A 23,370-nucleotide genomic window follows, 5' to 3' on the forward strand; every position below is an offset into this window, starting at 1 on the left:
GCTCTACGGGCGCCAGGCAGGGCGCACCCTCCCCGGCACCATCAACCACGAGCCAACGCTCTGGGTCGGGTAAGAGGAAGGCCGAGCACCCGGCGAAGCTCCTGGAGAGGCCCCGGTCGAGCTCTAAGGCAGAGGAGGAGCGTGGCAGTGCCCCCTCCCTCAAGGATAAGGCGGTGAGCGCACCTAAGGTGGTGAAGGCCTTGATCCATCCGACCAAGCCCTCTATCGAAACGGTCGCGGCGGCCCTGGCTCAGCCTGTGGTGGCTACACCAGTGGTGGCGACCTCAGGGCCCAGAATCTCCCTGCCTCCGCGGAGGGAGTCTTCCTTTGTGCCCATCGATAGGACCCCCGTGAAACCCTCTGTGGGGAAGAAGAAGGGGGGGCAGGGCGTCGTCGTAGATTCGGCCTCAACCTCAGAAGAGGAGCTGATCGAGGTCTTAAGCCACGGCCTAGGCGTGGAAGAAGGCCAGCCCGTCGGAATGGACCCCGACGCAGGTGACGACGACGACATCGTCGAGGATACCGACGGGGCCCCTGCTCGCCCGTCGGATTCCCCTCTGCCAGCGCCGCAAGACAACTCGGCGGCCATTTTGTTGGCCATACAGTCCTTATGCTCCGAGATAAGGACGAGGCTACCGTTACCGACGGAGGAACCTCTCCCGTCGGGGGATCCAGAACCGGGACCTTCTGGTGTTCCCCCTACCAAGAAAAGAAGGATCCATCCACCACCTCCTTTTCAACCGTCGCGCCCCGTCCAGCCCTCCTCCCCGTCCACCCGAGGGGATGATACGGGGACTGACACGGCAGCGACGGGTACGGACGACGAGGCATACGACGAGGATTTTCCGTCGTCACCTCCCACCAGGGCTTCTCCGCCCGACGAGATCGGATCTTTCCACTCCATGATCTCCAGGGCTTCCGAGCTTTTCCAACTCTGCCCTAAGGAGAAGAAAAAGGAAGGCTTCCTTTATCAGCGGCGCGAGGCCAAGAGGAAGACGGTCCTCGCAGTGCCTCTGTTGGACGACATTTGGGATGAGGGCCTTTCCCTCCTCAAGAACCCTTCCACGACGCCAGCTAGAAGAGACCGGTACGAGAAAAAGTACCGGGTCCCGGACACGGCCCCCCTATGCCTCTGGGCGCAGCCTACCCCGGACTCCGTCGTCTCCGCGGCAGCCAGGAAGAAAGCGGGGGGGGGTGCGGCCTCCACATCGACTTCCCCGCCGGACGGCGAGGGAAAGAAATTGGATGCTATGGGACGTAGAGTCATCTCGTCGGCAGCGACGACGATTAAAGCGGCCAACGCCTTGGCTATCGTGGCCCGCTACGACAGGGAGCTCTGGTACAAGATAGCTCCCCTGCTGGATTTTCTGCCGGACGACAAGAGGGCGGAGGCCCTGGAGATCCTGCAGGAAGGTGAGGTGGCCTCGGACCACGCCATCACCGTGGCGACGGACATCGCCGACACTGGGTTCCGCCAGCTGGGCAACGGCGTTTGCCTTCGACGTTGTGGATGGCTCAAAGCTACGGACTTTCGGCAGGACGTCCAGACCAGAGTCCTGGACATGCCCTTCGACGGGAACAACCTGTTTGGGAAGACAGTGGACGATTCCCTTCAGGCCATCAAGGCGGATACTGAGACGGCCAGGGCCCTTGGAGTCCTGCAGCAACGACGAACGCCCTTTCGGAGCGGCGGAGGCAAGGGCGCCTCCAAAGGTTCCGGCGGCGGTTTCGCTTCCTACCGTCAAGCGGCCCGCTCGTCGTCGCAAGAGGCCTACAGAGGACGAGGCAAGTCTAGCGGACCCCGCCGTCGTCGCCAAGGAGGTCAAGGCGGCAAGGCCGCGTCCAAGCAGGATTGAACCGGCCGTGGGGTCGGGCCCCCACCGAAACACCCCGGTGGGAGGCCGGCTGGCGGGCTTCGTCAGCGTGTGGGAGTCCATCTCCACCGACCGTTGGGTGCTGGACGCCCTGGCCCGGGGTCACGCGCTCGAGTTTCAAAGAAGGTGCCCGCGCGTCCCCCCCGTGGCCAGGAAAGAACTTCACGTCCCTCAACTTCTCCTGGAGGTAAAGGCGATGCTCAGAAAGGGCGCCATCGAACTCGTCCCAAAGAGGCTTCGGGGCTCCGGAGTCTACTCGCGATACTTCCTCGTGAAGAAGAAGACGGGAGGATGGCGCCCCATCCTAGACCTGCGACGTCTGAACAAGTTCATCAAGGCGCAGAAGTTCCGGATGGTCACCCTCCAGCACGTCCTGGGTCAGCTGGAGGAAGGAGACTTCCTATCGTCGTTGGATTTGGAGGATGCCTACTTCCACATTCCCATCCTAAAGGGGCACCGAAAATTCCTCAGATTCGTGGTCCAAGGGCGTCATTACCAGTTCAAAGCCCTTCCCTTCGGACTACGGTCGGCACCCAGGGTATTCACCAAGTGCCTCGCACCGGTGGCGGCGCAGCTGCGCCGCGAGGGGATTCACGTCTACCCCTACCTGGACGACTGGCTCATCCGCGCCAAGACGAGGGAGCTCGCCGTGGTCCACACGGCAAGGACCGTCCAACTCCTCACGGACCTGGGATTCTCCGTGAACTACGCCAAATCCCACCTGGTGCCCGCGCAAGTCGCACTGTTTCTGGGAGCGAGGCTCGACACAGTGTCCCTTCTGGCCTCCCCGTCGGAGGAGAGGACCAGGACCATCTTGGGCAAGGTGCAACGGATGTTGGTGGCCGACGCGGCCAAGGTGAGGTCCATCAAGTCCCTCCTCGGGATGATGTCTTCCTGCATCTACCTCATTCCCATGTGCAGGCTCCGGATGCGCCCGTTGCAAGAATTCCTGGATGCGTGCTGGATCCAGACGACGGGCAGCTTCGAGGAAAGGATCAAGCTCGACGAGAGTTTCCGACGAGCGATACGGTGGTGGGGCACCCGCGCGCATCTGACGGCGGGCATGGACTTCCAGACCCCAGCCCACCAGGAGACTGTGACCACGGATGCCTCCCTGGAAGGGTGGGGAGCGCACACCGAAAATCTGCACGCAAGAGGACTCTGGCTCCCGACGGAGAAGTCCCTGCATATCAACGTCCTGGAGCTCCGTGCAGTGTTTTGGGCCCTCAGGTCCTTCCTTCCGTCCCTCAAGGGCAAGGTGGTGAGGATCTTCACCGACAACACCACCACCATGTTTTACATCAGGAAACAGGGCGGAACCAGGTCCCCAGCGCTGTCCAAGGAGGCGCAGGACCTGTGGCATTGGGCCGTCGCCCAAGGGATTTTTCTGGTGCCGTTTCATCTGGCAGGGATAAAAAACACCATCGCCGACTCACTCAGCAGGGAGCTGCGCTCGTGCCACGAGTGGGAACTACGGCAGGATCTGGTGGATCGCCTCTTCCGACGGTGGGGCACACCCCAGATCGACCTGTTCGCGACGGCGACGAACACCAAGTGCCGGAGGTTCGCCAGCAGGTTTCCCCAGACGAGGAGCATGGGCGATGCTTTCTCGTTCCCCTGGGAGGGCCTGTTCCTCTACGCGTTCCCTCCCTTGCCTCTGCTAATCCGGCTCGTCAACCAGCTCAAGAGGTCACGGTGCAGGATGATCCTCGTCGCACCTGCGTGGCCGAGGCAGATATGGTTCCCGGACCTTCTGGACTTGTCAGCGTCCCCGCCGATCAAGCTGCCGGCGGACGCGGATCTACTCTCCAGGGAAGGAGGCGCCATCCTCCACCACGACCCGAAGTCGCTGAACTTGCAGGCCTGGCTCCTGCAGCGCTAGAGTTTGGAGGATACGACATACCGGCCGATTGCAGAGAGGTTCTTGCAAAGGCCAGGGCGTCCTCGACTCTTAAATGCTACGGACACAAATGGAAGAGGTTCTCTGTCTGGTGCCACGCACAGAAGATTAACCCTCTACGGATTACGGCTCCCCAAGTACTGCCGTACCTGCTGACGCTGGCCAAAGCTGGTCTGGCACACGCGTCCATCAAGATTCATCTTGCTGCGATCTCCCGATACACCAGAACCACGGGGCGGACGTCCTTGTGGTCTCATCGTCTGGTGAAGGAGTTCATGAAGGGACTGTTCAGATCGTTCCCGCCGGTGAAGGCTCCGGCCCCGGCGTGGGAGCTCAACGTGGTGCTGACCAAGCTCATGGGACCTCCGTTCGAGCCTCTGCACTCGGCCCCGTTGAAGTTTCTATCGTGGAAAACAGCTTTTCTTGTGGCCATCACCTCCGCACGACGAGTGGGAGAGATCCAGGCCCTTTCCTGCAAGGCCCCGTACTTGACTTTCCACGACACGAGGGTAGTGCTCAGGACGCACCCCTCCTTCATGCCCAAGGTGCCGTCGGACTTCCATCTCAACGAACCCTTGGTGTTGCCTGTGTTCTTCCCGTCGCCTTCGTCGCTGGCTGAGAGGACTTTGCACTCGCTGGATGTGGCTAGAGCGCTGAAGTTCTACGTAGACCGCACGAAGTGTTTTCGGAAGACGTCACAACTCTTTGTGAACTTTGGACCTGTCAATCAGGGGAAGGCTCTCTCGAAGGCTTCCATTTCCAGATGGCTCTCCGGCTGTATCATGTATTGTCACCGGTTGGCAAACCGACCGCTGCCTGGCCGTCCGAGAGCCCATTCCACCAGAGCGATCGCAGCTACCACGGCGTTCCTATCTGGTGTGCCCCTGCTGGACATATGCAGGGCTGCTACGTGGAGGTCGACGCACACCTTCACGAAATTCTACTGCGTCGACCGGGATTCCAGGGAGGAGTCCAGGGTCGGCCAAGCAGTGCTGCGCAACCTGTTCGCCTGAGGTGAGCCTGGTGAGGAGGTAAGATGCTTAATGTTGAGTTGATGTGATGCTTAATGTTGAGCCTTTGCCACCTCCCGTGGTTGTGCATGTGTGTACTGCTATGTATTCTTTATTCATGAGCATGTGAATCCATGCCAGACCCCATGCTGGAGAAGGAACAAGTTACTTACCTGTAACTGTTGTTCTCCAGCATGGGTCTGGCATGGATTCACATGCGAACCCTCCCGCCTACCCCTCTGCGGCTCTTCACTTGGTCATACTGCCACTTCACGTGCTTCCAAATCTGAAGATGGCTGCCAGAGGCGGTGCTTAGGTAGAGGGCAGTCATTGGCTGTGGTCAGTATGACGCAGAGACCAGTGATTGGTTATTACTACGAAAGACAGATCAGAAACGAAACTGATACTGGTTTTTTCTTTACCGAGGATTCCCAGCCTGACGACGGGGAATATTCATGAGCATGTGAATCCATGCCAGACCCATGCTGGAGAACAACAGTTACAGGTAAGTAACTTGTTCCTTACTCGTGTACATATATATATATTTCTGAGGCTTGTGGAATCTGCTTAGATCACATGCTGTGCATAGGCCGACATCTAGTGGAAGCTGCGGAGTATTACAGTTTGTTTTTCGAAACTCGAAAATGGGCGTCGACACAGGGCGTGCCAGTAATACTATCCCTAGTGTGACGTCCACTGTACCCAAGATCCCTCACGCGTCTAGGATCCTCAGATTGTTGTTTTCCGCCATACTGGTCGGAAGCATTTTGCAGAGTCCCCTGGCCTTAGCCATACTTTTGCTAAAATATTAATTTATTTACATCCTTCCCCATCCCAACTGCGACACTCGACGCCAGCTGGAGAAGAAATCGACCGTCGGCTGCTGCACGACGGGTTTGGGCCTCAGAAGGCCTCTGGCCTCAGCCCGGGCCTTGGAAGGCCTCTGGCCTCGGCCCTGCAAGTAGGGAGAGTGGGGGGTTGTACATACTCTACACTCTTGGTATATAGGTACACCTTATACATTTCCTACACTTAACAGCCCGCTGCCTCAAGGTGCGTATGGAGGGTACCCCTTTTCAATTCTGCCCCAAGTGCAATCGCAAATACCCTTGGGTCGACAGGCACGCCACGTGCAATCTCTGCTTGCCGAGGGACCACCCCGAAGCGAACTGCAGAGCGTGTAGTAGGTTTAAACCTAAGACACTTAAGGACCGTTCGAAGCGTTGGGCCTACCACGCCAGGCAGGTGGCCATGGCAGCGGAGGGCGCCTTCAGCGACGCCGTACTTTCGGACGGCGAGGGCATTATGGCGTCGAAAGACAGCCGAGCGCAAGTCCCCGACCTCGGAAGGTCGCCCGGCAGGGCGGCTATGGGGAAGACCCCCGGCGACACAAGCGCTTCACACACCACACACACTAAACACACGAAGTCCAACCGAGACTCGACAACGTCGAGTTCTCGGAAAGAGGCACAAACAGAACGGTCCGATTCGGTGTCCTCTGGGCGTTCTCGATCGAGATCGCCGCATGACTCCAGGCAATCATCCACTCTTGCCAAGAGTGCCCCGCTCCCTAGGCTAACAGAAGTTCGATCGTCGGAGGACGAAGACGACTTCCACCCCCAGGCCGCGCTCCAGGAGTCGGAGCCCGCAGACAAAATCAGCGAGGCCCCACGCTCGAAGGACAGGGACCCTACCCCCGATCCTCGACGCCAGGCGTCAAAAACCTCCGGAGCCACAAATGGACAGGGAAACATTTTTCCACTCACGGGGAGGGGGGAAAAGAGCAGAAGAAGCAGCCTTTGCCCTCTTCCACACCTGTGAAACACACCACTCCCCCTAAACAGAAAGACAAGACCAGGTCTGCTGATATGTCTAAAACCAGCAAATCTACTTAAGATAAATCCCCGAGACTTGCTGAGAGAGTCATTCCCAGTTCCAAAAAATGGTCCAGTGAAGACATAGATAGGGTCATGTCAAGGATGTCTTCTTTGGCTGATTTTTACGATAAAAATCCAGACCATTTCCTTTCGTATGATCCACAAGGGGCGACACCCTCAGGCTCTAATGATCCTATCCCCCCCCCCCCCCCCCCCCCGAGTAAGAAGCCCCGGTTTGAAACACCGATTAGGTCTACAGACCCCTTCGAGGTACAACCATACTCAAGACCATACTCACTGTATCAAGGAGAGGCTTCCTTTGGTGAGGACCAAAAATTTGGCATGGTAGAAGAGCAAACCGGGACGGGCTACTATGGGGATGATGAGGACCAAGAAGAGGAAGAGCAAGACCCTGAAACCTACAGAGTAGATTCCCCGGTAGAAAACGAAGCCCCGGTTACCGACTCCCCTGTCGATAACCAACCCCTCCTAAACAAGGTTCTCGTACCTACAGCAGAACATTTCCATATTGACGCCCACGGTGTCCAGGAGGAGGGGGACTTCGCAGAGGAGTTAGTGGGAGAACGGAGGCCTGTTGCCCAGACCATCCCTATCCTTAAGTCATTCAGCAAAGAATAGACCCGTCCCTGGTGAACCCGAACCTCACCAGAGCAGTCAATCCCAGGGTTGAAAAATTTTCAGGGCAGCCCAGTCTCACCCTCTCTATATAAGAGAACATCTGAAGCCAGACTCCCTAGTTGTCACTAACACTCGTAAGAGGGCTGGAACACCCTTGTCATCGTCCGAAGCTCCTCCCGACAAGGAGAGCAAAAAACTATGTGGTTTCGGCAGGAAAGTAGCCTCAACGTCGCCTATCAAGCAAGGATTGCAAACTCCACCACCCTGTTCGCCAGCTACAACTGCCATCAGTGGGAAAAAGTCGCGGCACTCATAGCCTCTGCTCCTGAACCTTTAAAGGGCCAGTTAGCTCGGATTTCCGCAGAGGGTAGAGCTGTGTCTGGTTGCATTTTGAAAGCAACCTTTGATGCCGCGGACAACGCAGGCAGATTGATAGCAGAAGGCACTGTTATCAAGAGACATGCATGGTTACGGCAGTCTGGTTTTAAGGCAGAAACCCAGGCATCATTGTTGGACAAACCGGTGGAAGCCGATCTGTTGTTTGGTAAGGCGGTCGAAGACGCACTGAAGAATGCCAAGGACGAATACGAGACACTCGTCCCTTGGCCAGTTAACCAATAAACCCCATAACCAGAGAGGGAATAGTAATTTTCGTTGCCCACGCGGCTAAAATTCCCAGAGAGGATCTAACTATTCCCAGGGGCAGGGTACACAGTGGAACAACAGCCAACACTCTACCCAGGGTTACGGCAGGGGTAATAGGAGAGGTCGTGGTAAAGGCAGAGGCAGCCCCAGCAAGGGAGGCGGCACGCCTCCACCAAAGCAGTGACGCTCAGTTCAGGGTCCCTTCTCACGCAACCCCAGTAGGGGGACGCATTTCCAACTTCACCCAGGCTTGGGAAGGGATCACATCAGACAGATGGGTGCTCTCAACAGTATCCACAGGGTACTGCATAGAACTACTGCAGCGTCCCCGGAACCATCCTCCACGACAAAGAGTACACTCTTTAGAACATCAGAAGATTCTCCTCGAGGAGATCGCCATTCTGCTAGAAAAGGACGCAATAGAACTCGTCCCGGAAGGGTATTTATTCAACTTACTTCCTTGTGCCAAAGAAAGATTTGACAATGCGCCCAGTATTGGACTTACGGCCTGCCAACATGTATGTCAAGCCCCAAAAGTTTCGTATGACTACGCTACAAGAGGTAATCCCCCTCCCAAAAAAGGGGATTACATGGCAACCTTGGATATGAAAGATGCTTATTTTCATATTTCCATGTTCCCAGCGCACAGAAGGTACTTGCGCTTCAAGGTGGACAGTCGACACTACCAATTCAAGGTACTGCCCTTCGGGATAGCTTCAGCACCAAGGGTATTCACCAAGGTACTGGCGGTGGCGGCTGCACACCTACGCAGGGAGGCAATCCCGGTGTACCCTTATCTGGACGACTGGCTCATAACGGGGGAAACCCCAGTAATTTGCAGGACAAATATTCAAAGGACTATCGACCTCCTCCACAAGTTGGGCTTCTCAATCAACGAGAAAAAGTCAAGCCTGGTGCCAAGCACCTCCTACCAGACAAGAGGGCGGAGGCCCTAGAGATCTTGCAGGAAGGAGAAGTGGCGTCGGACCACGCCATTACTATAGCGACGGACATCGCTGACACTGGATTTCGCCAGTTGGGCAACGGCGTGTGCCTTAGGCGGCGTGGATGGCTCAAGGCTACTGACTTCCGTCAGGACGTGCAGACCAGAGTCTTGGACATGCCGTTCGACGGGAGCAACCTGTTTGGGAAAACAGTGGACGATTCCCTACAAGCCATCAAGGCGGACACGGAGACGGCCCGGGCTCTTGGGGTTCTCCAGCAGCGACGGCCGCCCTTTCGGAGCGGCGGAGGCAAACAGGGTGCCTCCAAAGGTTTACCGGCGGCGGATTTTCCACCTATCGTCAAGCGGCCCGTTCGTCGTCACAGGAAGCCTACAGGGGACGAGGCAAGTCGGGTGGACCCCGCCGTCGTCGCCAAGGAGGACAAGGCGGCAAAGCCTCGTCGAAGCAGGACTGAACCGGCCGTGGGGTCGGTCCCCCACCGAAGCACCCCGGTGGGAGGCCAGCTGGCGAGCTTCGTCAGTGTGTGGGAGTCCTTCTCCACCAACCGTTGGGTGCTGGACGCCCTGGCTCAGGGTCACGCGCTCGAGTTTCTAAAGAGGTGCCCGCGCGTCCCCCCTGTGGCCAGGAAGGAACATCACGTCCCTCAACTTCTATTGGAGGTAAGGGCGATGCTCAGGAAGGGCGCCATCGAGCTCGTCCCAAAGAGGCTTCGGGGCTTCCGGAGTTTACTCAAGATACTTCCTCGTGAAGAAGAAGACGGGAGGATGGCGTCCCATCCTGGACCTACAACGACTGAACAAATTCATCAAGGCACAGAAGCTCCGGATGGTCACCCTCCAACACGTCCTGGATCAACTGGAGGAGGGCGATTTCCTGTCGTCGTTGGATTTGGAGGATGCCTACTTCCATATCCCCATCCTAAAGGGACACCGAAAGTTCCTCAGGTTCGTGGTCCAAGGGCGTCACTACCAGTTCAGAGCCCTTCCCTTGGGATTGAGGTCGGCACCCAGGGTGTTCACCAAGTGCCTCGCACCGGTGGCGGCGCTGCTGCGCCTAGAGGGGATCCACGTCTACCCCTACCTGGACGACTGGCTCATCCGAGCAAAGACGAAGGAGCTCGCCGTGGAGCACACGGCAAGAACCGTCCAACTACTCACGGACCTGGGATTCTCCATAAACTACGCCAAGTCCCACCAGGGGCCTGCGCAAGACGCACTGTTTCTGGGAGCGAAGCTCGACACAGTGTCGCTTCTGCCCTCTCCGGAGGAAAGGACGAGGGCCATCTTGGGCAAGGTGCAGCGGATGCTGGTTGCGGACGCGGCCAGGGTGAGGTCCATCAAGTCCCTCCTCGGAATGATGTCTTCTTGCATTTATCTCATCCGCCTGTGCAGGCTCCGGATGCGCCCGTTGCAGGAGTTCCTGGACGCGCACTGGATCCAGACGACGGGCAGCTTCGAGGAGAGGATCACACTCGACGAGAGTTTCTGACGAGCGATCCAGTGGTGGGGCACCCGCGCGCATCTGACGGCGGGCATGGACTTCCAGACCCCTGGCCACCAGGAGACAGTGACCACGGATGCCTCCCTGGAAGGGTGGGGAACGCACACCGAAAATCTGCACGCGAGAGGCCTTTGGCTTCTGACGGAGAAGTCCCTCCATATCAACGTCCTGGAGCTCCGTGCAGTGTTTTGGGCCCTCAGGTCCTTTCTTCCGTCCCTCAAGGGCAAGGTGGTGAGGATCTTCACCGACAACACCACCACCATGTTCTACATCAGGAAGCAGGGCGGTACCAGATCCCCAGCCCTGTCCAAGGAGGCGCAGGATCTGTGGCATTGGGCCGTCGCCCAAGGGATGTTTCTGGTGCCGTTTCATCTGGCAGGAATAAAAAACAACATCGCCGACTCGCGCAGCAGAGAGCTGCGCTCGTGCCACGAGTGGGAACTACGACAGGATCTAGTGGACCGCCTCTTCCGACGGTGGGGCACACCCCAGATCGATCTGTTCGCGACGGCGACGAACTCCAAGTGCCGGAGGTTCGCCAGCAGGTTTCCCCAGCCGAGGAGCATGGGCGATGCTTTCTCGTTCCCCTGGGAGGGCCTGTTTCTATACGCGTTCCCTCCATTGCCGTGGCTGATCCGGCTCATCAACCAGCTCAAGAGGTCACGGTGCAGGATGATCCTCGTCGCACCTGCGTGGCCGTGGCAGATATGGTTCCCGGACCTTCTGGACTTGTCAGCGTCCCCGTCAATCAAGCTGCCAGTGGACGCGGATCTTCTCTCCATCACGACCCGAAGTCGCTGAACTTGCAGGCCTGGCTCCTGCAGCGTTAGAGTTTGGAGGGTACGACATACCGGCCGACTGCAGAGAGGTTCTTGCAAAGGCCAGGGCGTCCTCAACTCTTAAATGCTATGGACACAAATGGAAGTGGTTCTCTGTCTGTTGCCACGCACAGAAGATTAACCCTCTACGGATTACGGCTCCCCAGGTACTGCCGTACCTACTGACGCTGGCCAAGGCTGGACTGGCGCACGCGTCCATCAAGATTCATCTTGCTGCGATCTCCCGATACACCAGAACCACGGGGCGGACGTCTTTGTGGTCTCATCGTCTGGTGAAAGAATTCATGAAGGGACTGTTCAGATCGTTCCCGCCTGTGAAGGCTCCGGCCCCGGCCTGGGAGCTCAACGTGGTGCTGACCAAGCTCATGGGACCTCCGTTCGAACCTCTGCACTCGGCTCTGTTGAAGTTCTTGTCGTGGAAAACAGCGTTTCTTGTGCCCATCACCTCTGCACGACGGGTGGGAGAGATCCAGGCCCTTTCCTGCAAGCCCCCGTACTTGACGACACAAGGGTAGTGCTCAGGACGCACCCCTCCTTCATGCCCAAGGTGCCGTCGGACTTCCACCTCAACGAACCCTTGGTGTTGCCTGTTTTCTTTCCGTCGCCTTCGTCGCCGGCCGAAAGGACTTTGCACTTGCTGGATGTGGCTAGAGCGCTGAAGTTCTACGTGGACCGCACAAAGTGTTTTCGGAAGACGTCACAACTTTTTGTGAACTTTGGACCTGTCAATCAGGGGAAGGGTCTATCGAAGACTTCCATTTCCAGATGGCTCTCCGGCTGTATCATGTACTGTCATCGGTTGGCAAACCGACCGCTGCCTGGCCGTCCGAGAGCCCATTCCACCAGAGCGATCGCAGCTACCACGGCTCCTATCTGGTGTGCCCTTGCTGGACATCTGCAGGGCTGCTACGTGGAGGTCGACGCACACCTTCACGAAATTCTACTGCGTCGATCGGGATTCCAGGGAGGAGTCCAGGGTCGGCCAAGCAGTGCTGCGCAACCTGTTCGCCTAAGGTGAGCCTGGTGAGGAGGTAAGAATTGCTTAATGTTGAGTTTTAGATATAATGCTTAATGTTGAGCCTTTGCCACCTCCCGTGGTTGTGCATGTGTGTACTGCTATGTATTCTTTTATTCATGAGCATGTGAATCCTTGCCAGACCCCATGCTGGAGAAGGAACAAGTTACTTACCTGTAACTGTTGTTCTCCAGCATGGGTCTGCATGGATTAACATGCGAACCCTCCCGCCTACCCCTCTGCGGCTCTTCACTTGGTCATACTGCCACTTCACGTGCTACCAAATCTGAAGATGGCTGCCAGAGGCGGGGCTTAGGGAGAGGGCAGTCATTGGCTGTGGTCAGTATGACGCAGAGATCAGTGATTGGTTACTACTACGAAAGACAGATCAGAAACGAAACTGATACTGATTTTTCTTTACCGAGGAGTCCCAGCCTGACGACGGGGAATATTCATGAGCATGTGAATCCATGCCAGACCCATGCTGGAGAACAACAGTTACAGGGAAGCAATGGTTAAGGCGAGCTCAACAGCACCTGGATGGCCAACCTGCATGCTGCTAGACGTAGATGGAAAGGTACTGACAGAGGTTAGAGTGCCAACCAATTGTAGAGGACTGCGTAATTAAGGGTCCTATAGATGTGTAAACCAATGGGACGTCGTGTATTTAGGGACGTTTATAGTGGTCATTTTTAGGGGAGCACTTAGTTGGCCCACCTGATGTTAAGTAACCAATCACATATTTGCACTTTTTTACACTAGTATGGATCGTATACTTAGATGTTCACTCAGAGCCAATCACCCATACTTGTAGGTTTTTGTAGTTTGCCACATAGGGTGACGTTGGTAGTGGCGCAGGTCAACGTCATTGATGATGAGTTTTGTGTATAAGGTTTCAGTTTTTACAAGAATTCATTGAGTAAGAGGATCGAGCAAATTCGTTGATGTTCGTTATGCTCCCTGTTTTAGATAATTGATATTAAAACAGTCTTCCTTTTGCCAACTACCTGAGTCGTTTTGATTGATGTATGAATAAAAATCTGCATCCCTGTCCATCTCCAGCCAGGGTAATTGCTACTCATCTTAAAGGGCTGGGTTATCCAGTTCACCAGTAATTGTTTACATGTATCTAAGGTCTACTACTGAGTGATATTACCTATTAGTAGTCATTCTTCACTGTTATTATGGCCATAAGTAAAGAAGTATTTGTATACCGGTTTGTCTAAGTGTGTTCCTTGACTGCTTCACTCTGTGCTCATTGTGGACCCCTTACCAGCACAACAAATCTTGAGACTTAGCCTAGACCACTCGCCTTGCTACCTTGAACTGTTTTGTCTACAGCTCCCGGAGTTGCCCCGGTCACAATATAGGTTTCCCATCTATACATCTGTCCGCTGGGCCAGAGTATAGAAAGTCAGTCCTAACAGCTCCCTTGCCTTGATAGTAAAGTTCCACGCAATAATTTCTTGGTGGGCCAGGAGAATGTCTCCCTTATCCTGACGTCCAGTCTCCAATAGCCCAGGGAATGACTCCCTTCTCCAGGCCTTTTAGACCTTACTGCCGGTCTGGGATACCAGGAGAATTACTTCCTTCCCCTGCTCTCGTGTTATCAGTTCCTTAAAACCAGGAGGCATTACTTTTCCCCTGGTCTTGTGTTATCGTTAGGCTTCACACCTACAACATTCAACACTGAGTGTTGGGAGGGTATGCACCCTGGTTCTCTTATTCTTTGACCTGGCCCACTTGATTCCCTTCCCTGCCAAGTACTGTCATGAGTCAGGTGACGCACAACCCTTTCTTGCTCTGGGTCCCAGACCCTGGTTTATTTTCTTTGTACTGACCCATGTGGTTCTCTCCCCTATCCAGTACTGCCACGAGCAAGATAACTCGTATAACTTTCTTGATCTAGTTTAGAGTCCCTGACCCTCCTTTGGCTGTCATTGGGTTTATCCCCCCACCCCCACAGTCTTGGGGGACTTGCCCTCTCAAGTTTTCTTTACAGTATTTGGCGTCCTCAACCCTTCCCTGGTGGTCAACAGGCTTTGTTCCACCACTGCAATGAGAAGGATTGTAGGCTTCCTGCCCCTGCCGTGCCACCCAAGCGTTGTGGTTGCAAAGGCGCCTAGGGACAATTGCATGCACCCTCTTGGTAAGTCGCTCTGTGTCCCCTCCGGGTCTCCCGTGCCACCCTTTACCTTGTTGGGTCTTTCGGTATGCTGCCGGTTGTTCCTGGGATGGCGGGCGTTCCGTTCGGCCTCTCCAGCATCTTGCTTTCCCTCCGGCTCTGCAACAGCGTTCCCCTCTGCGTTCCTTCTTCTCGACACTGCTATGCACCTTTCTGCTCCTGCAGACCTTCAGATGCGGCGGACTGTCAGCTTCCTTGTAGCTCTCTCCCTCTGGATCAGCAGTGTAGGTTTGTATCTCCAGCATTTGGTGTGCAGCACACCTGCTGTCTTCCGCAGCAGCCCAAGACAGTGTTTAGTCCATTGTCGATTTTTATACAATGTTACCAGCAGTGTCTGGGCCCATTGTATAAATCCTTCGTCTCTTTCACAGGTTTCATCTTCATTGCACTGCAGGGCCAATTGTCCCAGTACTTGGATTACCTTGGTTCCTGTTTGTTGTTCTTCGTCTCAGTACTTCCCACAACCTTAAGATGCTCTGCCTGATAACAGTACATAGGTCTACTGCCTACAAAGAGGTTAGCAGAGGAAGTAGAGGCTAGGGTTTATGGCGGGCACGGGGGTGGGGGGATGATGTTCTGATAAAGGCTGTACCTTAGATGGTCATCCTAATCCTTATAGGGGGGAGTCCCTCCTCATGAGATCCTCCCCCACTATACCACCCCCATGGAGACTATCTGGTATCAGCCTCACCTCCCTGGCCTCATGGGACGGGTCTCCCCATAGGGGAGAATTGACGACATCCAGTGAACCGTCACACACATGTTTAGCTTCCACTTTGTCCTCTGTATCTATGCTTTGGCATTTGAATACTCTGAGGGTGCTAATCTGTATCCTGCATCTATGATGGGCCTAGCTGTAGTTTTAATTTGGCTTCTAATCCCTATTCTGCTTTAGTACTTGAGCAGGTATACCTTTATCATGGATCACAATCTATGCCACGTATCCATGCTAGGTGACATGTCCTTCATTTTGGCATCTAAACTAACTCAAAACATTTGCTCTGGTATATCTGCTTTCCTTCATGATGTTGAATACGAGTTCTGTGTCCATGCTGGGGTATGTGTACCTTTTTCTATGGATGGTAATCTGTGTACTGTATTCATACCAGGGACCATATACCTGCTTTATGATTTCTATTGTTAAAATGTGTTTTTTACATATGCTACAGCACAAGTACCCTCATCGTGGACAGCTGTTGTTACCCTTAATATGCCTCTTGTTTATTATTCTAATTCTAACACAGATGGCGTGAGTAATGGGACTTCAAGAGATTTCCCATGCTTATTTTAATCGGTGCAATGGCAACGTATCGAACTATGGGTTATGATTGCAAAGAGGAAGAGGGCTTGTGCCCAGATATCCTTGGTCCCTTCATGTTTTTGCCCCTCCACCCATCCCCAAAGTTGTATGTGCCCTTAAGATGATATAATATTAGGAGGGTATTTATTTGAGCCCGTGCCTAGCTTTGGCAAGCAAGGGAGCACTTTGCAAGTCATAAAGGGAAGTACACAGCGAGAGAAGCAGATTGCAAGCAGATCTTGTCTGAGCAGCTGGTCTTTACTCTTTGTGCAGATATAACACAGGAAGATATGAATGACACCCAGTAAAGGGAAACTTTTTGTTTTCAGTTTCCCATTGATTTGTTTGGGGGCCTCCAGCATATCTACGGACCATTTGGCTACCCTAACTTGATTTCTGTGAGTGAGGTCTTTTTAAACCACACTCCCTGCCTCATCTGGTTTCATTTTGGGGACACTGGTCATTCCTTAAGCCTCCCAGAGCAGAGGGGTCCTGTCCCCCATTAGACTATTGTAGCACTACTACCCTCTACCCACTTAACAAGGGTATTGCAATTAAACATTCTTTTTGGACAGTGGCTGTTTTTCCTATAGTAAGTGAAGCCCAGACAGGATGGTGGCATTGGTACACTCATTTTTACCCTTTTGGTTGCACTCTTATCTGCATTTTCTATTTTTACCACATTGCAGCATTTCTACAGTGCTCGAAATGTCTCGTTGCAGTGTTTGGCACGGTCTGTTTGCTTCACTGTTCTTTTGGCCATCTTTGTCCTGGGCAAGGATGCGATGTGGCGATATATATACACATGCTTTTTGTCTGCTTGGAAGTCGTTCAGATTGGGTAACAAGCTGCAGACTGCCCATGTGCCCCTGTGCTCATCCTGCACTTTGGCTGTACTCTATCTGAACTGGCTGTCCATGGTTGGACTGCAACCCAGACTTTAAAGGTTGCAGGTCTCCCAGCCCAGGATTCTTCAGTTTCACTGGAGCCAACAATCCGAAGCACGAGGGCCACAACTTTAGGTTTGCTGCTGCAACCACCATTGTCTAAGCCATCTAACGCAAGGCAAATCTCTGCTCTTCCTTCTACTGGAGAGACCTTTCACAGTGCTTTCATCTCCTGCACTGGTAGGCCTAACCAATTCTGAGTCCGGCATCGCCACTGCAGTGGGCCTGGAGCACTGAAGAATTTTGGGCCTGTAGCTAGTGTTGAGATGGATTTTTAAAGCTGTGGGCAGATTCTGAGAGGCCACCCTATTATAGTGAGCAGGGATAAGACACTAAAGTCTAGCCAAACTATCAAGGTGGGCGACAGTGCAGTAAGGCCTTGTCTCAGGACAATGTGGTGTGATGTATTGGTTCAATGAGATACACACCAAGCACCCCAATAATTCAGCAGAGTATAAAAATACAATAATTATTAAGCCAGACACACACTCTGCAATGACAATAATATAGAAGCAATACCACTAAATCCACACTATGCATGTATATACATTCACCGTAGAGTGCTCTTGCTAAAGACCACCCACACTTTACTTGTGTTTCTTATCTGACCTATGCTTAACTGTTTTAAAAGTAAACTGTATGCAGTAAAGTAATTGTTGTAGAATCGGTTCGAAATGGATAAGTATTGAGAGAATGGGTTCATCAATATTACACTGTCTTATATAATGCCATAGCACTAATACACTTGGCAGCTTAAGAGGACGGGCCCCAGTTAGCTAATAGTCCAAGTCCCAAAGTGAACTCTTTGTAAGGAAATACAGAGTTTTTAAACGTAGCATAACAAGTTTTGCCATGGCCAAGCGGGGAATGCAAGTTTTCCAGGATTGCAAGAAAAGGGTTAAGTGAAGTTCTTTAGGGGTTCCCTCCCAATCCCACCAAACTAGGTAAAGCCCAAAGGGGGCAAATCCTTGGTTAGACCTAGTCGAGGGAAAGGTAGGGTTAGGACTTTGCACCCCTTAAACCTTATTGAAGGGGGGGGGGGGTAGAAACAGCTATGTAAACTCGCCCTATTTACTCGGATTACTTCAAAAACCACTGCTCGTGTTCCTGAATCTGCCGGGCCAAATTACACAGAGTTTTGGTTCCGTTGGAGAGGGTCTTGATTGGGTGTGGCTTGTCAGCGGTTTTGCGATTTTGGAAGACTGTTTGTGGCTGGACAGATGGATGGCCCTGGCATGGCAAGACTAAGACCAACCCGATTCTGTCAAGTGCAGGAGTCCCTCAGGATACTATCATGGCAAGCTGCTGTGACAATCGCCACACTAAAGCAGTGCAAGATGACCTTTGTGGCAGAAATAAAGAAGCTGGTCCAGCAAGGCCCCTCTTTGTTCTGAAGAGCAAAAACTGCAGAGATCGAAGTCTGCAGAGTCCCAGGTCAAAACATGGGATGGCAACCGGTGCAGTGACAAGGCCCAAAACGTAGCAGGTTTGTCTGAGAGACGTCTAAAGGCTACCAAGGGCAGGATCCTTGAGCAGGGGTCAGGACTGGTTGTTCCTGCTAGTCCAGAGGTTGAGGCACTGATAAGTCTTGATATCGGCACAAAGGAGCAGGTATCTGCTGGAACGATGTTGGTTGGATGCCCGTGGGTCTTCTGCAACAATTCTAGTTGTTGGAGCCAAGACTCTCCCCTTGCCCCCAGATCAGGGTATTCTGCTGGAGTCCTCCTTTTAGCCTAAATTCAAGGTAGGGTCACCCCTTGCTGATCAATGGTAAGAGTCTGCTCCATTTAAACTGGCACTGGCTTTCCAATCATGGATCGTCCCCTGCCTTCACATCTGCCCAACAAGCTTTCTTTGGCCAAGGTGTGGACTGGCACCAGACAGTCCTCGCCCCCACATCCAGCCACAAACACATACCGCTGCTTTGCCTGGAAAAAAGTGCAGTAACCCAGGGGTGTCATAGTGACCCCCAAACATAGACTCCATACCCTGGGACTGACTACTGTCTCCCAGGGCATGTAAAGTCACCATTGACTTTACTAGTCTTTAATTTTGAACAGAACCAGTACAAACCATCATATTGTGGACGTACTGGCCGGGGCAATTCGATTGCCCCGGGGTCTGTTAGTCGAGGGGGCATGTCTCCGTCCCCCCTGATCGAGTTTTGGCTGGTGGCAGTGGATACTACTTTTTATATTCAACCGCAAATATTTCTCTATGGGATTTTCCCATTGTTCGAGGCTACTATCTTTATTTAATTACGATAGCCTCGAACATACCGCCGGTTTATTTATTTATTAATTCTCTGGTTGGTATTTTTTGCCAAAACTCGGTTCTAAAATGGCGTTTGTGTTCTCTTCTGTGACTCCAACCCACGTCGAGCCCTTTGTTCCACTTTTGGCGGGCTTCTCCACAGAAGCCCTCCAAAGTGGTGCCAATCTGTCTGGGGTACTTAGATGGGGTGGAGGGGGATTTAGGCACCCTGGACTGAGTTGCCTAGGCAACTCAAGTCGCACTCTGTCCTGATTGGCCCAAGTGGTGAGCCGGCCGGCTCACCACTTAGCATGTTTGAGTGACAGCTAGGCTGAGTATTTTGCTTTGGGGAATGGAACTTCAGAAGTCGCCACAGGACCTAAGAATCCGACGAGGGAGAAGCTGAGCCGACCTGCTACGACGACACCACCGGTGGAGCCAAGCTGAACCGTCTCACCACTTTTCCCAACGACAGAGGAGATCTCCCACCGCAGAGTCTTCTTCCTTTGACTGGTGGGGATAACCAGTTTCACCGTCTTTTCGCCTTCCCGACGCATCTCGTGGCCGCCTTGCCTGTGCCAAGCACCCCGGCAACCGGAATACCACGTTTTACCACGACCGCGAAATAAAGGGTAATACCTTTAACCGGAAAACTCTGCGGCTGGTTTCTTCCCTGGCAGTGCAACGACCTTCATCTTTCCTCCAAGTCGAGATCTTCTCTTCCTCTGGACGACGCCGAGACTTGCAACCGCTGCCAGGAACAACTGCCACCGCTGGAGGATCCTTCCCACTTAAGGTACCGTGTTCCGCCTGGCTTCCCTTGCCACCGACTGTACGGGGTAGATTTAGCCCCCGGCTTTCGAACCTGGGTTAGCCTGGGACACCCTGGCTAAACTTTTCTGAGCCTCTCTAAACTCTTTTCGAACTCTCTGCAAGACTTTCAAAGCCTAGTGTAACTGTGATCTTGGGCACATTTGTGCTCTGCTCTCTCCAAGAGTGGGCCCAGCCTATGGACTTTGGCTCACAAGTGACTTTTGCTCTTCTGCTTTGCTAAAAGTGTTCCTAAATCTTAGAGTGGTGTATCTTCACATATTCTGCCTTTTTCCCTCCCTTTTGCATGAACCTATTGGAGTGCCATCTATAGTTAAGAGCTCACTTCTGTCTGGAAATAAGTGGTGTTAACTAAGACTTGTCTGATAAGGAATAAGGATTGTATATATCATAATAGTAACTGTGTTTAGAGTGATTTACAATAAAAGTGCTGGAGTGTTTCAAACAGTGTGTGTTTAAATAAATAATTATATACTTTGATACCAAAGCTCTGGTCCGTGTTTGCTTGTGCTATTGTGTCTGAGTGCCTATTGTGTATACTTTGCATACTGCCTAACTCTTCTTGAGGGAAGTCTGACTGCTCAGCCACAGCTACCAGGTAAATCTGGGTGGTACAGACTGCTACCAAGTGGGTTAAATGCTAACACCTGTAGTCCTAAATCTTTTGCAGTGTTCCCAAAGGGAACTGCACAGGTTTCTGCCTAACAGGAACTGATCAGTACCCAATAAATAGATGAGCGAAGCAAGATGTTAAGTAATGCAAACTTGCTTTACTTACCTTGAAAAACCAAGTCGGGACACAAACAGCAAAAGGTTGGGGGGTTCCACAGATGTCTATGGAGCGAAAACAGCAAAAAGAAAATCCATACCAACTTTGGCAAAGGCTGAGCCTTTTTTTTTTTTTTTTAAATCTTCCCAACTTAATAATTGTTTAACAGACTACTAATGCTTACGATGTTGAAGGTCTTAAATAGGTTTTTGTATGAGTGTTGCAATATTCACCCTGTTGCTGCCAATGTTTGATATTGTTTATAAAAGATTCAAGTATGAAACCTTCGAGGGGGTTGTGTCCTCTGACGTATTCCACATCTACGACAGGTAATGTCCGCAGCTTTGCTGCGGACATTACCTATCATAGATGTGGAATACGTCGGAGGAACATCCCATCCATAGAACGTTACCAGATATGGTAAGTAACTTGTTATTTTTTTGATGCATTTCATCATTCCTCCAGGATTTGCCAATTTGGGAATGTATTTAAAATGACAGTTGTATTCACTTGTATGATGCAATTTGAAAATGTATACTGTTTTAAGGTATTTGATCTTCATCTTTTCACTGAATTCCGTAGTACAGGTACTTCATATTAGGTTAGTCTGAGCTTAAAAAACATTCTGCTTGGTTAAATTTCATTTTGATTTGTCCTTGTTACAGTTTGCATGCTTTTATGATGTCTTCATGTGTTTCCTACAGATGTTGCTAGCAAAGAGCAGCAGATGACGATCAAGCCCTTTGGTGACAAACAAGAGGAGGAGGTAGATGCTGATAAGACATCTATGGACCAAGATGATAAAAAGGATGAAGATCTAAAAGCTGTAACTGTCGAACTCAAACCTGAAGAAATCAAGTCCAGTACTTCAAAAAACAAAGGTAAAACTGCCGCCTGAGGTGAATGGTATAACATTTGAAACCTGTGTCTAATGCCTAAATAGATCTGGAGGGAAGACAGTCTTCTTTCGTAGGCTTTCCCATAGATTCCTCTATTCCCCTGGTTTTTCTTCTGTTCTTTAATAGTGCCCAGACAATTTTTCCCATTGAGGACTATCTGGGTTTCACTCTGCACGCAACTGTTGTATGTATATGGTTGCAGGGCTTCCCTTAGTCTCGCTGGGTTAGTATTCTGACCCAGATAGTTGTACTGGTTCTGGTTAGTGGCAGTGAACCTAAATATAGTGGGTGTTGCCCCCCACCCAGTTGTTTGGGTGCCTTACATTTTTTGGTGGTCAGAGGAATTTCTATCTACTCAAGTCCCCTGTTTCAAAGGATTTCTCTTTAGGCAACTTTCCCTCCATATTCTATGGCGCCCCAAACCTTTTGATTTCGTTTTTGTACCTGCCCTGACTTTTTACAGGGGAGTGAAGCATTAAGCTTTACTCCCCTGGCCTTTTGGCATGGGGAAACTGATAGTCCTTCAGGCTATCGGTACTGGGCAACTGTTTCACTTTTGTATTTTGACCTTTTTGGTAACATTTTAATGATGTAAACAACATTTTAAAATGCAGTGGGGGATAATTTTAGATCACCCTAGTCCTTTATACTTGGGATTTTTGCTTACTTTTATATGTGCCTAAAGACAAGCTGTTAGCAGCAGATACATTTTACCATTGTTTGCATTTTTTAAGTTGGCACATCTGCATTTACCATGTATGGCTACTATACATGACTAGTGCCCTAAAATGACTGTCATATGAGATTTTTCCTTTGACCTTATTGTTTGGCCTTCTTCTTGCTTCACAGGTCAGGAAATCCCATATAAGATCATGCACTGCCCAGGAAAGCAGCTGCTTTCGTGGGCTAGTGATGCATTGTGTGTGTGGCGTTAGAAGTGGGTGGGACTGTCTGGTCCCACCCCACCACATCTCTGGTATCATAGTCTGGGTGGGTGGCATGAGGGAAACCAACAGTGCTCCCGGATTGGACCACTGCTGGCTTTTTGAATGATGCAGATCCTTATCATTGGTGGGCTTGGACTTGCTCCCAGCCAGGATTTAGGATACGAAGAGTACTCCTGCAGCCATTTCTACAGGTCAGCGTTGGAGCCAGGTTTCCTGTGTAGAAGAGCAGCTGACTAAAGATCCATTGATGACTCCTGAAGAGGCCCGACATCCCTTCCTGCTTTTGGCCTGGAGAAGCACTGCTGCACTAACTGATCTGCGAAGGCCCTCTGTGGTGCTTCAACGCTTGGACTGATGGGACCAGCTAGTCTTGATGCATTCTCGAGGATCCAGCTGTCCTGAGTCTTTGCTTTGGAAGTATCCCTGGACCACCCGTGGGCCTGAGCAGCTCTCCTGTGGGCTACCTTGGTAGAATTGTTGCCATTCCGCATTTATCGACGTAACTTTGGTGGTCGCCAGCTTATGCCACACCACCTTCCTGCCAAGTTTCGGCTTCCCGCCCTCAAGGGGATCCTGTACGGGAAGGTGTCATTTCAACGCATTCACCGCCCCCTCTTTACCTTAGAATAAACTTTGGTACTCTTACGTCCCGTCCCCTTTCCTCCATACTGCATGGGCGTCCCTTTCAAGAGACGGAACCTTTTTCACCAGAAAAAACCTTCTTTCCCTTTAAATTTGAGGCGCGTGGGGGTGCCGCCCTGGGAGCATGCGCTGCCCTGACTCCACCCTCTGGCGCCACACCTCAGTCCCCTTTCCCGCGTCGATGGAAACAGGCCGAATTCACCAGTGCTCCTGGGTTTGGCTTCGGCCATGCAATTCCACGCACGGATACATCTTCTCTTCCGTCTTTTTTGCCTTTATATCATTCAGGTACTCGGTCCTCGGGCATCCCGCTCCTCCCCGGAGCATGTCGAC

General features: G+C 52.3%; 1 protein-coding gene across 3 annotated transcripts in view; it reads left to right on the forward strand.

The window, feature by feature from the left end:
- The window catches only part of MDN1 (midasin AAA ATPase 1), a 2,688,524-nt gene that overhangs the window by 2,495,780 nt on the left and 169,374 nt on the right, over positions 1-23,370 (forward strand). For all 3 annotated transcript variants that reach the window (XM_069606482.1, XM_069606484.1, XM_069606483.1), the window contains exon 93: positions 21,254-21,430. In XM_069606482.1, the coding sequence (XP_069462583.1) occupies positions 21,254-21,430 (177 nt within the window). The remainder of the gene's footprint in view (positions 1-21,253; positions 21,431-23,370) is intronic.

The sequence above is a fragment of the Ambystoma mexicanum genome, chromosome 4p (genome assembly GCF_040938575.1).
Source record: "Ambystoma mexicanum isolate Mex_15411 chromosome 4p, UKY_AmexF1_1, whole genome shotgun sequence".
Classification (NCBI taxonomy): domain Eukaryota; kingdom Metazoa; phylum Chordata; class Amphibia; order Caudata; family Ambystomatidae; genus Ambystoma; species Ambystoma mexicanum.